Here is a 16764-nt window from a genome sequence, read left to right as displayed (position 1 = left end):
AGATTCGACACACGGACTAAAGTTAACAAGAGGAAGGGGAGGGGCAAACAGCATGCCAAACTCAGATGTTAGGGACACATGGCATATAATTCCACTTGTGTACATCACCTCCAGTCATGGAGCACACCTCACTCAAGCATCAAACACTACTAGGTCGCTATCCCAAGCTTGGATGGACGAAAAGAACACGCAAGAACGGGGTTGTCATAACGGCTAGGGGATAATGGTTTTGCTACATATATTTAGAAAAGGGTTTAGCAGGATAGTTCATTGTTTGACAAAAAGATTAGTTCTTTGATTTACAACTAAATTTTAATAACACAAGCATGCACCTCATGAGAATACAGAAAAAGAACTTCTGAGCACTGAGGCAAGGTAGAGGATAGCTCTAAAAAGAATATCTGGTAGTCACCCATACCTTGAGAAGGTCTTTCAACCAGGCATCAGAGAAGCAAGAGGGGAGCATACAGGAGAGCTTTTTAGAGGTTGCAGATACAAAACGCCATAACCAAGAAACTGCGCATTTTTGGAAGGCAAGAATAGGATGTTACTAAGTTTGGCCAAGGCCTTTCCGACCACACCACAATAAATGCCCACCAAATCATACCAATGGGCATTGCTAGGTGCTGTGGATTATTACCGTGCGACCCAGTTGAAATTTGCTACCTATAACATCATACTTTATCAATAAACTCCTAGTGTGTACATGGGAAGGTCTTGAAGTCTACAAGCGAAGCCTCTTTTGTTAAAAACATATCAATCTGCTTCTCCATCATATGCAGCAAAAGTGCAATTAATTGGAAAAGTGCAGCAAAAATGCAAAAGTATTATGTCGTTTCAACATTAATATTAAATTCTGACTAACCACAAAATGTGAGTGAATCATACACCAACAGCAATTTAGATCAACTACTACTCTTTGCCAAGCTCACATTACAATGAAATCTCGCATTTTATATTCTTTTACTTGAAGGTTTGGTCTTGTCGTCAGATCACACGTTTTGAGACAATGAAAGTTGCCAACAAGTTTCAGCTAAAATTACCTATCGTCAAGCTGATGCTTAAGCATGAAAATGATCAGCAGCACATCCATCTCTTGAAGAGTCATGATGTCGAGTTATGATAGTCGGCATCCAAGGAGTGGTCATGCCGAACGTCTTGCTCGATGGTGGCTCAGGACTAAATGTGCTATTAGAAGCAGACTGTGCACAGTTTGGCATCAAAGAATTCTAGCCGGCACCATTTGCAGTGAAGACAAAAGACAGGCGCACACAGGCAGCAACAAAGCATTTGCCATCATTTGAAACACTGTCAATTGCAAGTCATAATGATTGTTAAAACATGTTGTTCAGCAAGCCTTTCAAATCGTTTGTCTCATATATGATACAACTCAGAGCTACAACTAATCTTCTGAAAGTGCATTTTGTGCAAATTCAGTGACATTCAATTGAATGTTTTATCAGAAAATTGTAGGCCACAGGTTATGAGCCATTTTAGCCCCAAACGACAATACTAGTGACTCTTTCCAAAGACTACCCTCCCGGATCGCAATGCCTGCTTGGTACTTGAACAGACAAGGATGTAACCACGGTTGCTACAATGATTCTAATGAAGGCTGTCCTGAAAATATTGCAGCCTTCAAATATGAAGAACTAACGCCTGAAAAAGAATCGCAATACCACTGCATCTAATCGTCCTTGTCATCATCTTCGCCTTCAGAATCTGGCAAAGCACCAAACCACTTCTTTGATATGTTCAAAAGTCATATCCAACTCACCAAAAATTGACCCTTACCTGAGCGCACATCCTCTCCTAGCTTTCCCCTGTCTTGAATTTGTTTCACAAGCATGCGGAATATTAATACCCACCAATATATGTGGAGGACAAGAAGACTAATGAGCAAAGAGTTGAAAACATAGTAGTAAAATGGCCCTTCTTTTTCATGCTTCTTCTTATCCAAGGTCTGAAGGACCTCATAGCTGCATAAGGCCAAAAAAGGAAACATGTCATACTCTTGTTACGCAAACAATTACTCCCCACAGACACATACCTTGTGCTCCATATGACCCAAAAAGGGAAATATATAAGCCGCAGTACAACCCACGACACAGCGAAACATATGAACGATAAACTTGGTATCAAGTTAGAGCCACAATATTTTGTCATCTTGCCAATTTCCAGAAATACATCACTTGCGTCGTGCAGAGAGAGAACCACGGACCCAACCCGAGCAAATCTGAATTCAGAGAGCCAAGTCAACCGATTGGAGGAAAATCAACAATTTGCAATAGCATAGAAATTTCACCATAAAGCTCAATCATGTCATAATAAGCTAACCAACAGAGAAAACAGGGTGGGGACATACCTGGCCATATAAGAGAAGACAATAAGAGCAAGGGTAGCAACATGATGGGACATGCTAACACCAAAGTCAGATCGCCTGGTCTCCCAAAACATCAAAGCAAAGATACTATACGTGTAGAAACCACCTGTGTACATGTACAACATCCTGAGCTTTGTCCTGCCAAAGTGGTTCAATGCACCTTCAGACTCTATGTTAATACGGAGTGTTGAGGTCACTTCGCTGCAAAAACAACCATTGCTTACTTTACTTTCTGCTCTGGCCAAACTTGATCTCCTGGTCCAATCCAGAATTTTCTAGTATCTGTAAACCAAGCTTCATTGTAGGTCACTCCCAGAGCCAGAAGCTCTGCTGACAGATAATACACACACTTCCATCCAGACTCTTTGAACTTAACAAGCTTTTTTTGTCGTTCTTCAAGTTGAGCTGGACTTAAATGTTGCATAGGACCCAATACAAATTTCTGCCCAAGCCTCTGCAACAAAAGAATGAATAAACCAAGGCTTTAAATAGAGCAACGAGCATACAGAAGAACAATGCAAAAGCGACATGATCCAGGAATTTAAGCACCTCTTGCATGTCCTCTCAATCTAGAGTATGCCATCCCGCATGCAATTGAAGAGCACAACGCTCTTGTGGGAACATACAATACACTACTAAACACTAAGCTCAAGAATTAAACTTTACATTCAATAAATGCAATTTGATTTTCGTGGCCTCTTTAAAAAATCCATTATAACAATTCAATTGCTCTTTGGGAACATGGTCGCACCCATTCACGTATCTAACCACTTGTTTCCATACCAATCAAGCGATACGTACAATCTACAGAATGTACATATCCATACTCTTTACACATCTTATTGAAAAAAGGGGGGCCGTGAAGCCATACTTCAGCCTTTAAAAATTCTTTGTTTTAGCTTGATAGCGTTGATTGAGACCCTTCGTGACCGTTGATTGAACAATCATAATGGTACCCTTCAAGGATGTACAACAATGGTCCAGCATATCATTTTTACAAGTATACAAAGCCTAGACTAGCTCTATCAATTGTGTATTGTAGCTTGCTGCAATTCAAGTACAACAATAATCCAACATAACATTTTTCCAAATATACAAAGCGTAGACTAGCTCTATCAATAGTGCATTGTAGCTTGCTTCGATTTGATTGTCAATTCTAGTCTCAATTGAAAGGTCGCACTATGTACATACTTTTATACAAAATTTTCTATTTGATTGACAACAAAAGGAAAGAAGTCGAGTTTTTATGTATTTTTGTGGTACGATGCATTCCTTACATATCCAAAGGCAACAAACAGTACACGTAACGTATTCGTACCTAACAAGCCGTACCTAACCTCCTTGTTGTTAGCGTTCGGGCATCTATCTGGATTCGTCCAATCGGTCCCAGATTCTCCAAGGGACAGGTGTTAGGTAGTGAGGGCTGTTTTTTGGCTGTGACCGGCCAATATGAGGTTGTTTTCTCATGTCGGGATATGTTTAGCCATGTTTAGCCTTGGGTTTTGACTTGGTTCCATGGCATTAGGCTCCTACAAGCTGGGAGTATTTTTCCCAACCTTGTCGGTATTTTTCCCATGGCCCTACTTGGCCACTCGTGCATTTTTTCCTGCCTATCCCCTATTTTTCTCTAGTCGTTGCTGGTGGACAGCTTACCGACCAGGACTTATGGGAGTATAGAAGTGAGGGCAGGGGCACTGGGGGAGTATAGTGTGGTTAGAGGCCCTTGGGTGTAGGGTGCCCGCCGCTCCTAGGGGGAAGCCCTAAGAGGGGCAGTGGGCAGAGGCTGCAGATCAGCCTAGCGTTTTGCTACAGATCAGCCCCAGCGTTTTCCCATTCAGCCCTAGCATTTTTATCCCCAACAGTAGGGCATCACCGCCAGGCAGATGATGGGCAGTAAGGGTATTTCTCCTTGCATTTTTCTCAGAGCTCCCTGATGGAGACAATGATCATCATGATGCAGAGCACCACATCCGGGGCGCACGCAGAGGAGTGGAGATGTACTATGCTCTCTAGATGGCACCCTTGCCATGAGGCATGTCTATCTCCCTCCAGATCGGTTCTCTTGCTAGGAGAAGATCCCGCCAGAGCCTCGCTTTCTCAGGAGGCTAGGTCAGCCCATGTGGAGACCGTGTCAATGGTCTCGTGTGCAGGAGCAATTGGTAGTGTGAGTAGCAATCGCAGTTGTGTGTACCTCGGGTCTATGCATTAGGGCATGACAGATCTATGCCAGACCACCCTTGGTCACTTGTATGAGATGAGCAGCTTGTTATCAGCATGGAGAGCCTTTCCCAAATCTCTCTCTCTCTCTCTCTCTCTCTCTCTCTCTCTCTCTCTCTCTCTCTCTCTCTCTCTCTCTCTCTCTCATTCTCAGATTTTCTCTCTCTTTCTACCTCAGTGATCTCTCTTCTCAACATGTGCCTTGTTCATGTATGCGGCATTGCAGGTGTTCTGGATCAGAGTCGAGGTGTCCACTGGATTGGGAGCCAGTTCTTGTCTTCATTGCATCTTCCTCTGCCACCTTTGACATGGTATCATAGCCCTTGGTGGCACGACCACCTTGGTTGCTCGGATTTGGCTAATCCAGTGCCGCTTTGGACCTGATTGAGAGAGAAGAAGCTTGCTGTTTTTTCCTGCTTTTTCTCCAATTTGGGGCAAATTTGGCTATGGACCCTCATCTATGACTTCGCCGTCTTTACCCTTGTTTACCCTGACCTCTCTTCACCGAGGGGAACCTAATGGAGGTTTCACGATGTGTAGCAATGCTAGATTGCTTTCGTTTTCCCAGATGGAGTCATGTTGTCGTGCCTTCCCGCAAGGGGACCAAGCATGCGGTTGTTGGATCCAGAGGGGGAGCTATTCATTTCCAACTTCAGAGAGAACTGTTTGGACAGCAGTAGGATCTTCTTCTAGAGTAACAGGGAACCGGCGGAACGGCCCCCTACCGTTCCTAGAACGCGTTCCCAGCAGAGCCAAGCTGGCCGAATGCCGTTCCGTTCCCATTTCCGTTTCGACTGAACAGCTACCGGAATGGTCGGAACACGGAACGGCCGGGCGGACGGAGCGGCACATTCAAAATTTGAAAATGTGAACGGTTTTTTTTTTAACTTGGTAGTTTAGGGCAGCGCTTGTAATGTTTGGGGGAGCGGGGGGGGGGGGGAGGGGGGTGGCATTATATAGGAGAGCAACCCCCCCTGCCTTTTTGAAAGCTCATCCCTCCCTCAAGCTCTCAACCTCTCACATGCTCTAGCCTCTCCCTCAAGCCTCAAGGGCCCTCTAGACGCTCGAGTCTCTCCTCCCTTGGGCCTCAAGGCTCAAGCTTGAAGCTCGGAGCTCTCTTGATTCTCGACTCTTTTCCCCTCATTCTTCCTCTCTCCCTCTCTCCCTCTCTCTCGAGTCTCTTCCTCTCTCTTGGGCCTCAAGCCTCAAGGCTTTAAGCATGCCTAAATAGGATTCTACTTGGACTAATGGGTGTGTATGGCTCTCTACTCACATATAAATTAAATCCAACCTAATTTAAGCATATTTTAAGCTTACCGTTCCGGCCCCCGCTCCCATTCCGCTTTAGTAGTCTCTTCCTCATCCGGTATGAAGCAACTTACTGCATGTGTTGGAGTTGGCTTTGACAGGTAGACGGGAATACTTCTATCTTCAGAACCACTTCTTGTTTGAGTATCCAACTCCTTGGATGAGGTTTAGAGGTGGAGCATGTGGTGCCAGATCCTTAGCCGACAACGACAACAATTCGAGGAGGTTTGGTTGAAGTGTGGACTTCTCCTATCTCCATGTTCTCTCCTTCCTTAGGGGTAGTGTGACCCTACAGATTTGGTGATTCCTTTGCCCTTTTGTGAGCTTGTTAGCACCAGTTGTGAGACAGGTGTCACAAACGGGAGCGCACACGAATAATCAACAAGATGAAAATAAATAATCTTTCAACTAAACAGAGTTGAGGGGGAAGTTCGACACAATATTTGGGACCAGAAGATGGGTAAGTCCCCCCCCCCCCCCCCCCCCCCCCCCCCCCCCAAAGAGAATCCTTTATTAGGGAGAATCTTTTTACAAGCACAAGAACCGGAGAAAACCCCTTCATTCTATTCTTAGACTCTATGGTCGTTCCTTCCCGTGAGGGAGATCCGAGAGACAAGCTCTCAATCCTTTTTCCAACCGTACTCGGAGTCAAGGCTCCATAAACAATTTCCGAATCCCGTTCCCAAAATTCCAAAGCGTAGGCCGAGGCCTTCCCGCTTCTCCTTCGCGATGAAGCACCTGCAAACACACACAAACACGTGACAACAATTTGTATGGCGAATCCACAATTGATACCTATCGCTCTTTGTGCGGAAAAAGCGACCTCCGTGCTTCGTAGTCTCGCGATCTCTTGTGTCTTCTAGCGGCAGAGTCTCCTCTTGCTGGCGCTAGCAACTCCTCCTCTGAGAGAGGGCGTGTGATGCTTTTACAGCTCCCTGCCTACGGCAGGAATAGCTGAGCACAGGCTGCCCGCGTAGAGATCGCTGGCTTTTTTTTTTGTTTTTATTTTTTTGCTTTTCTGCCAGAAAGAGGGAGAGAGAAAGCGCTGGTTGGTTTTTGCTGCTTTATTTTCAGGTGGCTACCCACTTATTAAGTGGGCCGCAGACATATTTTAAAAATGGTATGAAAACTCAAAAAAACCTTATAAGTTAAAAACAATGCTTTCACAACACTTTCCAAGCGTCCCTGGATGCAACCACATGCACAAATGCAATGCAGACATATATTCCTCGTAGGAAAGCGTCGGCTCTTCCTAAAAAATACGTTAAAATACTCAATTTTTAAGAAAAGCTTCTCAGAACCCATCTTTATTCATATGCTTGTGTCTTTACGCGTATTCCTCTTTCCAGTTCAGCTTTCCTGCCAGACCCACAGAATATTCCCTTTCCGATGCTCCCGTCACCCATCGTATGACGCATCGGGAATATCCGTTCCCCGATCTCTCCTACCAAACTAGCGGTACAACCCCTTCACGATGCTTAATGTCACCCATCATATGACGCATCAGAGTTTTCCGTTCCTGATGGCTTTTAATAATTCCAGTAGATCTACAGTTCCTAACCTTACGGTTCAAGTGCACATATTTAAATATTCTAATTTCAATAAAAAGAAATTACTAAAAAAAAAAGTCCATTTAGCAACAACAGGTTTACGATCTCTTGTGAGCTTGCCAGCACCACTTATGGGACAGGTTTGCAACCTTTTATGGGCGGTTTTCTTGATGTTCGACAACAGATGTGTCAAGATCCTTTGGATGACAGGTTTGCATGTAGTGTCGACAGTTAGTGGGACATCCATTTTCTACTCTTGAACTCGGCAACAATTGAATGCTTCTTCCATACATTCCTTTGGAAAGCTCCAACCTTGGGGGTAGCCCTTCGGACGCAGATCTGGCCACAGCTAGCAAGTATAGTAGGTTCTTTTCTCACGGTTTTTTGCCCAGCTTTCTCGCATGTTACAGATCAGCCCCAACGATCTTCATGCGCATGTTGCAGTTTCCTCAGGCGGTTCCTTTACTCTTCCTTTGAGTATTAATATCCTGTTGTACATTGGATATTGATTGCACACTTCACTTGTGGGTATGTTCTCTTCAGCACAAGTGGAAAAGGATAGTTTTGGTAAGACTTTAAGGAAGCAAATTACAATAGTGGGAATATATGTGCTCTTTCGAGTCTATGTGTAGTTTGACATATTGTAGTGGATTGTACCTACAGGTTTCATCTCGGTAGACCTAGAGTGGCAAAAATTTGGTTTGATCTCAGGGAGTTTGCTTGAGTAGCTAGGTTCTTTTTGGACCCTGACAGCTTCTTTGGAAAACATAATCCTCAGAGGACGACCTTCCAGGTCTTCCTATTTTTAGCACTTCAAGTTTAGCGACGGTGTGATTCTCTTTGAGTGTTGAGTTCTTAGTGATTCAAGTTTTACTATTCAGTTACAGAGGAAGCAGTTTGACACCAGGTTGTCACAGATTTCAGTTTGGTGGTACTTGTTCTCTTTTCCATGATTGAGCAGGAAGGGGGCTTCCTATCTTGGGGGGAGTTCTGTAACAGACTTGGACACTCCAAGTCAAGAATCAACCGCGACAGCACCAAATAACCACTTCAAACAATTCACAGATCACAATAGATTTGCACTGGCCCGGCGGAGTTCCGTGCCTAGAGATATTGGCCCCAAAGACTGGCGCCCCTTGCGGTATTTCTTTTTATATTAATTAGATCAAAGTACAAGAGTGTGGCTAGGGTTTCACTCTCAGACTCTACGTCCAGATGCTCTGAGAAGTGAAGCCCTCTCCACATATTTAAAGGTACAAGGGATGCCAAAAAGCAGAGCCCCAAAGCTTTTAAAATAAAAAGCATAAGAGCTCAAAAGCTCTTCTCTCTCAAGTTCTCTTTTTTTTTTTGTTAAAAAAAAGCACTCTCTTCAAAAGCGAAATTCGCGTCGCTCATCATTTTTTTAAAAAAAAATTTCAGCCTCTGCGATTTCCGGAAATTAGGGTTTTTGGCAGAAATAAGGGTTTGCAGGAATTTTAGGGTTTCTAGCAGAAATTAGGGTTTTTGCTATCCGCCACGTCATCACTTTGTGACATACCCCCCTCTTGAAAGCACTGTAATCGACCGCGATTACGCCTGCAAAACCAACAAAAGCCATAAACCGTCTTAGCAGACACTGACTGTTAGTACCTACGTACTAGGAACACACATCTGTACAAAATCGACAGTCACATCACACGACATCACGGGACATTACCAGACATCACAGGACATCACATGACATTCAACATTTCATTCGGATCTTAGACCATGATTTATCGGTAATGTAGCTAGCAATCACATCTAGGTCCTCCTCGTTTTCTTCCACTTCCGGTTGCTCATCAGGCTCCCCATCATCAGGCACATCACCCTTACAGGTTTCAAGAGACTCACATGCAATGCATTGTGAATCCTCCAAGTATCTGGCAGTTTCAATCGCAAGGAGACATCATTTATCTTGTCAGTGATCTAGTAAGGTCTGTAGAATCGCATACTAAGCTTTGGAAAAACCCTCTCCTTTCCCTTTTTCTTTTGTAGGCGTGCCTTCTCAAAACGTAAGAGCACCCAATCATCCTCCTTCAATTTCAAGTCGCGACGATGGCGATCCGATGCCTTTTTCTGTCGTTCTTGAGACTCCTACAAAGTCTCGCGAATATTCATCTGCTTCAAATATCTAATCTTTCGTGCTCAGGAAGGATGGAACCTTCGCAACACTCTCAACAATCTCACATGGCGTCTTCCCCGTCGAAGAGTGTATCGTGTTATTGTAGGCAAATTCCACCAAAGGTAAGTTCTTTTCCCATTGAGTCTTCTGATCCGAGATACAAGACTTCAGTAAATCTAGAACCACTGAATTGGCAATCTCGGATTGCCCGTCAATCTGCGGGTGGAACGATGACGAGAACTGCAACAGCGTACCAATGTTCTCCCTAATTGCCTTCCAAAACAAACTCGTAAATCTGGGGTCTCTGTCGGAAACAATTGTCTCGGGCATGCCATGTAACCTGAAAATCTGGGCCACAAACAGTCTTGCTAAGTAATCCGGCTTGACTGTTTTCTTCACTGGAATGAAATGAGTCTGTTTGTTAAATCTGTCAATAACAGTCCAGATACCATCGTGACCACTCTGTGTTCTCGGGAGATCAAAAATGAAATCCATCGCTATACTTTCCGAGGGGCGGGTGGGTATGGGTAAAGACTGTAACAATCCCTGTGCTTTATGCCTGTCAAACTTGACCTTCTGGCATACCAAGCAACTGTGCACAAACTCTTCCACATCTTTCTTGAGTCTCGGCCAAAAGAAATATCTCTCTACCCCTTTCATGGTGGTAGCAATGCCGCGGTGACCCGAAAAGGTGGACAGTGGCATTCAATCATAACCTTCTCCCTCAACGGCTGTGTAACGCACAACATAGTCTTTTTCATCAAGTAGCCTTCTCGAAGGGAGTATCCAGCTACTGTCTCCCCATCCCGTAGCCGTGTGAAAATATCTGCAAAATCTGTATCTGTGGCATACTGATCGACCATATCCTCGAAGATCCTATGATGAATCGCGGAAATAGCCAGAACCAACGGTTTCCGAGACAAAGCATCTGCCACCACATTCTTTTGTCCCTGCACATGGACAACCTGGAAGTGGAACTGTGACAAGATGTTCGCCCACCGCATCTGCTTTTCCGAAAGCTGCTTCTGTGACAAGAAGTAGCGCAAACTCTCATGGTCTGTAAAGACAGTGAAATCCGCTCCGAGTAGGTAATGCCGCCACTGAGTAAGAGCATGGATAACCGCCAAAAGCTCTTTCTCATAAATCTGTGCTGTCATGTCCGGCCTAGAGAACAAATGGCTCTCGTAAGCTATGACATGGCCTTCTTGCATCAAGACCGCACCCAGACTACGACCACAAGCATCACAATATACTTCGAATGACTTCTGCAAGTCCGGCAAAGTCAAAATAGGTCCAGTAGTCAATTTCTCTTTCAATGTCTGAAAGGCGGTCACCTCTGTGGGTCCCCACGAAAAAGGTACTCCTTTCTGTGTCAAGATATGCAAAGTGGAAGCAACCTCTGCAAACTTTCGTATGAACCGCCTGTAGTACGAACACAGTCCCAAGAAGCTTCTAACTTCATGGACATTCTTCAAGTCGGGCCAATCACGGATAGTCTCTATCTTGGCCGGATCCATTTGCACTCCTGCTGCTGACACAATGTGTCCCAAAAAGTGTATCTCTGATAGGAAAAATTCACTTTTCTTTGCATTAATCACTAACTTGTGATCTCGTAATGCCTGAAAGACCTGAAGTAGATGATCTCTGTGTTCTGCCTCATTCTTGGAGAAAACAATGATGTCGTCAAAGAAAGTGTCAACAAATAGCCTGTACTCTCGAAAAATCCTATCCATCATCCGGTTAAATGTCGCAGGAGCATTGGTTAAGCCAAAAGGCATCACCAAAAACTCAAATAACCCAAAAGTCGTCCGAAAAGTTGTCTTGTAGACGTCTCCCGACGCTATCCTGATCTGATGATATCCACTCTTCAAGTCAATCCTACTAAAGCACGAGGATCCCTGTAACCTGTCAAGTATATCATCGATCCTAGGAATCGGAAATCTGTTCTTGATGGTGATTTTGTTGAGAGCTCTATAATCGATGCACATTCTCCAAGATCCGTCTTTCTTCAAAACCAACAACACTGGAGAGCAATACGGTGAAGTACTGGCTGGACAAGACCCTTTTCCAAGAGGTCTTTCACTTGGTTCATAATCTCTTCATTCTGTGCTCTGCTCACACGGTAGGGTGGCCGGTTCGGTGGTGTACTACCAGGTATCAGATCAATGGTATGATCTTCAGGACAAGCAGGTGGTAACTCTCCTGGCAGGCCTTCTGAGAAGCAATCGGTGTGAGTGTAGAAAATCTTGGCGTTCTTTATCAAGTTTAGACATAATTGTCCTATCATTATCACTCAACTCTTTCATAAAGATCGAGTAAACAAACAGACTGGATTTCATTAATTTTGAAATGGCCGAAGCCGATACAATAGGGACAGACTCGCCCTTCAGTTTAAGTACAATTGTTCTACCCTTTTCTGTAGTCAAAGTCGCTTTTCTCGCCCGATAATCGACCACGGCGTTGTTCTTGTGGTACCAGGGAATCCCTAAGAGAACATCACAACCCTCCAAAGGCATTATGAAGAAGTCCTCATGCCCCAAATACCCCTGACAATGCAACCGAAGTTTGCCAATGACGGGTGTAATGGCTACGTCTCTGCCTGGTGCCGCTAGAACTGCCTCTGCAAGTGGTCCCATCCGATCGGGAGTAATCTCGATCCGCGCCGCCAATTCCAGTGAAATGAAGTTGGCCTTGGCTCCTCCATCAAAGAAAATCAGGGCCTCTTGATCTTTCACTTTGCCCCAAGCTCGGCAAAGTTATGTACTCTCATCCATGGTGTCGGAATCAGTACCCACACAATCTGGAACCAGTCCTGTTTTCATCTTGCCTTTTCGTACACGGTCCTCAGCTGCTCTCGAACTCTCAAGCCTTTCGTCATCCTTGTCATTCTGTTCTTTATGTGCCTTTTTAGGGCACTTCACGGAGATATGTCCAGTTTCCCCACATCCAAAGCACTTCCCCTCCCTGATGTAGCGAGTCCGCTCTTGAGGAGTAAGTCTGGGTCGTGCATCCTTTTTCTCTGGGTTGCTCTTTCTTTTTCTACTTTCATTCCCAGAAGTCTGTCCGGTTCGTTGTGTCGTGACCTCATCTGTGGGGTAGGTCAGACTACCAGAGTGAATTGCAAAGCCCCGCTTTGCATGACTCGTCAACTCCTGAATAGAAGATGACTTCTGTTCCAAGCAGTGGTCTTGGATCTCTGTAGGTAGACCCAATGTAAACCGCTCAATCTGTTCTCTGAACGAGATCTTCTTGAATGAAGAGCCAGGTAAAAAAGAGTTCCAGAATCTTTCACAGTAAGAATTCACTGTATCGCTCTTGGTCATCCGGAGATGGTTCCAAGCAGCTTGTATATCTCACTCAAACTCTTGAGTCAACCAAGAAGAAATAAAAAGCCTCTTGAATTTCAGCCATGTAACTGGCACAGTCTTGCTTAATAGAAGCGTGGACCATCAAGTGCGAGCATTCCCCTTAAAATAAGAGGCAGCTCTTCGAATCTTGGAGTGCTCTGAATAGCGTCCTCCCGCGAAAGCGATGTCAAACTGCTGTATAAAAGACAAAGCCTTCGAAGCATCGGAGTATCCCGAAAAAGTATCAAACTTAACTGCTTGGCCACCTTCCTTAAACTCTCGGACTTTCTTGCTTTTATCTTCGAGAAAGTCATATTGGTTGGCTTTGTAAAGATTCTTCTTGTTCGCATAAAAGTTCCCGTTGTCAAAGTCTGCACTGTCCGTAGACGAGTCCTCTGTAGAAGTGTCACTCACTGGGCGAGACTTAGACTTCCTTGCCTTTTTCTTGCCCTTTCCGAAGCGTTGTTTCTTGCTTCGCTTTTTGCTTTTCCTGTCTTCTTCGCTCGAGTCTGAAGAGCTAGATGAACTGCCAGAAGAAGAAGAAGAAGAACTGGATAGGTCTTCAAACTTGACGCGCTTCTTAAATTTCTTTGCCTTGTCAAATGTCGACCGACGACCCAAATATCCCGGGAAGTCAGTGCCTTTCTTCTGCTTTTTGCCGTGCTTTTTGCCTTTCTTTTGCACGTCGAAAAGCTGAGCAATCCGTGCATCAACCACGTTCTCCAGTTCCTTCTCCGTATATTTCTTGGAGGCGAAAGGTTTCTTGAGAGCGGGTTTCGGGAGTGGTGTTGTGGTTCTCTGCCACTCCGTCTGTACCTCTTCCAAAGAGGTCTGGTTCATATATTTTGCCATCTTCGGGTCCTTGGCAAAATTGAGCATCATCTTTGTTGCATCGCCAATCAATTGACGACGCTCCATCTCTCTTTGCTCTGCCTGAGTAGGCCGAGGCGGGCCAAACTCTCTGTCTGAATCTTCGTTGTGATCCCAGCCCGCATCTCCAGATGCAGAGGGAGTCGACTGATCATTGCCTGAAGCCATAGGTGCCGCGGAAAAAAAATTTCGGGGATCGGATTTCCCGTAGAAGAGAAATCGGCCGTGCTCTGATACCACTGTAACAGAGTTGGACACTCCAAGTCAAGAATCAACCGCGACAGCACCAAATAACCACTTCAAACAATTCACAGATCACAATAGATTTGCACTCGCCCGGCGGAGTTCTGTGCCTAGAGATATTGGCCCCAAAGACTAGCGCCCCTTTTCGTATTTCTTTTTATATTAATCACATCAAAGTACAAGAGTGTGGCTAGGGTTTCACTCTCAGACTCTGCGTCCAGATGCTCTGAGAAGTGAAGCCCTCTCTACATATTTAAAGGTACAAGGGATGCCCAAAAGCAGAGCCCCAAAGCTTTTAAAATAAAAAGCATAAGAGCTCTTCTCTCTCAAGTTCTCTTTTTTTTTTTTTTGAAAAGAAGCATTCTCTTCAAAAGCGAAATTCGCGTCGCTCATCATTTTATTTTATTTTTTCTAGCCTCTGCGATTTTCGAAAATTAGGGTTTCTGGTAGAAATTAGGGTTTCTGCTATCCGCCACCTCATCACTTTGTGACAAGTTCTCGGCTTTAGCTCTGGAGCTTTCAATGACAGTGTTGCTCTGTTCCGACATGGAGTTGAGTTAGTTGTTACCTCAGAGACTACTTTTGAGGATACTTCTCTTTCAAAGGGGCTTCCGGGTTATTTTCTTCAATCGACTACCGATGCTCCATTTAGCGGAGTGCCATGCACGATGTCTTCTAATCCTTGGTTTCCTTGCCCATTTCTTGCGGCTTTGGTAGTGTGCTTTAGCCCACAGTGCAGTTAGTACCTTGGCGGATGTTTTTCTTAAGCCACTTTGGTAGTTGCTTCATCTTTTGGATTTGTGGTTTGACAATTGCTCTTCCCAATGCATCTGAGCAGTAGTTCCTGTGTTTTTTCTTCCAGATTGATCCCCGAAGAATGTACCATTAAGGACACACCTACTTCCCTTATCCTTAGAGTGGCATGTTGCTTCCTACAAGTGGATAGTGGTCCTTCTTGGACTAGGAACCAGTTACAGTTAGCTTGAGCGTCTTAATGATGGGGAGACAGTCTTCTCGATTCTCCCAGATTTGGTTCCAAGTTCCAGACGTATATTTTCTTTCGGATTCACCTACCTCGGGTTATCCAGTCCTACACATGGAGACTATTGAAAAGTTATGACAATTATCCATGGTTCAGGTGTTCACCCTTCATAGGGGGACGTGGCACCAGCTTGGGAGTCAATTTCCAAGACTACTTCCTTATAGTTTCACTCGTTCCATGTGTAGCGGATACGATTGACAGTCTATTTGGTGGCTTTCTATAGCACCTTGTTCTTCTCTTACAGAGCTTGGGTGCAAAGTCTCTTCATCTTGCCATATTAGCTTCAGTCTCGGTATTGATGTGTGTTCGTTTCTGTTGAATGTTTATTCCCAATTCACTCTTAGAGTGGGGTAATATTCTCTCTGGTGGTGTTCCAGACAAATGAAGATCAATACCAAATTTCACTCTCAGTCTCGATGAAGTTCCTTCAGATACAATTTGCAGTTCATCATTGTATATGGTGGTTGGTGTAGTTCTTTGGTTCTTCGTCATCGACCGGTTGATTTCTCGGTAGCTTTAGTTGTCCCATTCTTTGGCTTCCTGTAGCAACTTGGAGATTCTATCATGCGGTATGTGACCAAAGGTGCAGGTTTCCAACTCTTTCCTCGAGGATGGACCACTTTAGAGTTGAGAAATGATCCAAATACCAGTAGTTTAATGCCTTTACCCTCAGTTTTGATGCATTCTCTTGGAGCGGTCAACATCAATACCCGCTACAAATGCTGGTTGTGCGACTTGTGAGTCCGTTGAGTTGAGAAGATTTTTGTTAGAGATTGATTTACATTCAGCGGATAGCATTTTACTTCTCGGACATCTTTCGGGGGTAGTGGTTGAATGGTATAGTGGTTAAATACTATTCGACCTTGGAATTCTGTAGTAGATATCCTCGTCCACAAAACCTCTCTCTTTACAGTTGCAGGTTACTCTCTTCAGCTTCCTGGTCCATCTTCCTTTTCAGGAACTAAGAGGGGGTGTTAGAGTTCAAGCATCTCTCTGGATTCGTCCAATCGGTGAGGGTTGTTTGGTGATTGTGCCTGTCCAATGTGAGGTTGCTTACTCATGTCTGTATGTATATTTAGCCATGCTTAGCCTTGGGTTTTTGCTTGGTTCCATGGCCATTAGGCTCCTGCAAGCTTATGGGAGTATAGTATGGTCAGATAGGGGGCAACCCTAAGAGGGGCGGTGGGTAGAGGCTGCAAATTAGCGTAGCCTAGCCCTGGCATTCTCCCATTCAGCCCTAGCCTGTTTCATCCCCAACAGTATGGCAGCACTGCCAGGCAGATGATGGGCAGTAGGGGTATTTCTCCTTGCGTTTTTTTCTCAAAGCACCCCATGGAGACAGTGATCATCATAATGCAAAGCATCACATACGGGGTGCAGGCAGCGGACTGGAGATGTACTATGCTCTATAGATGGCACCCTTTCCATGAGGCATGTCCATCTCCCTCCAGGGCAGTTCTCTTGCTAGGAGGAGATCCCACCAGAGCCTCAATTTATCAAGAGGCTAGGGCAGCCCATGTGGAGACCGTGTCAGTAATCTCGTGTGCAGGAGCAGTTGGCAATGTCGGTAGCAACCGCAGTTGTGTGTACCTCGAGTCTATGCATTAGGGCATGACAGATCTATGCCAGACCACCCTTGGTCACTTGTATAAGCAGCTTGT

General features: G+C 44.8%; 1 protein-coding gene across 1 annotated transcript in view; it reads right to left on the bottom strand.

The window, feature by feature from the left end:
• Positions 1 to 1289: 1289 nt before the first annotated feature.
• LOC147452528 (ASC1-like protein) overlaps positions 1290 to 16764 on the bottom strand; it is a 29226-nt gene continuing 13751 nt past the window's right edge. Inside the window, exons 2-6 of the mRNA XM_086518178.1 lie at positions 2608 to 2837; positions 2366 to 2521; positions 2051 to 2236; positions 1795 to 1979; positions 1290 to 1722 (exon numbers count right to left, since the gene is read on the bottom strand). Of these exons, the coding sequence (XP_086374304.1) occupies positions 1688 to 1722; positions 1795 to 1979; positions 2051 to 2236; positions 2366 to 2521; positions 2608 to 2837 (792 nt within the window). The 3' untranslated portion in view covers positions 1290 to 1687. The remainder of the gene's footprint in view (positions 1723 to 1794; positions 1980 to 2050; positions 2237 to 2365; positions 2522 to 2607; positions 2838 to 16764) is intronic.

Source organism: Adiantum capillus-veneris, chromosome 8 (genome assembly GCF_014529385.1).
Source record: "Adiantum capillus-veneris isolate H3 chromosome 8, ASM1452938v2, whole genome shotgun sequence".
Classification (NCBI taxonomy): domain Eukaryota; kingdom Viridiplantae; phylum Streptophyta; class Polypodiopsida; order Polypodiales; family Pteridaceae; genus Adiantum; species Adiantum capillus-veneris.
Note: the sequence above shows the minus strand (reverse complement) of the source record. Positions and strands in the feature narration are given on the sequence as shown.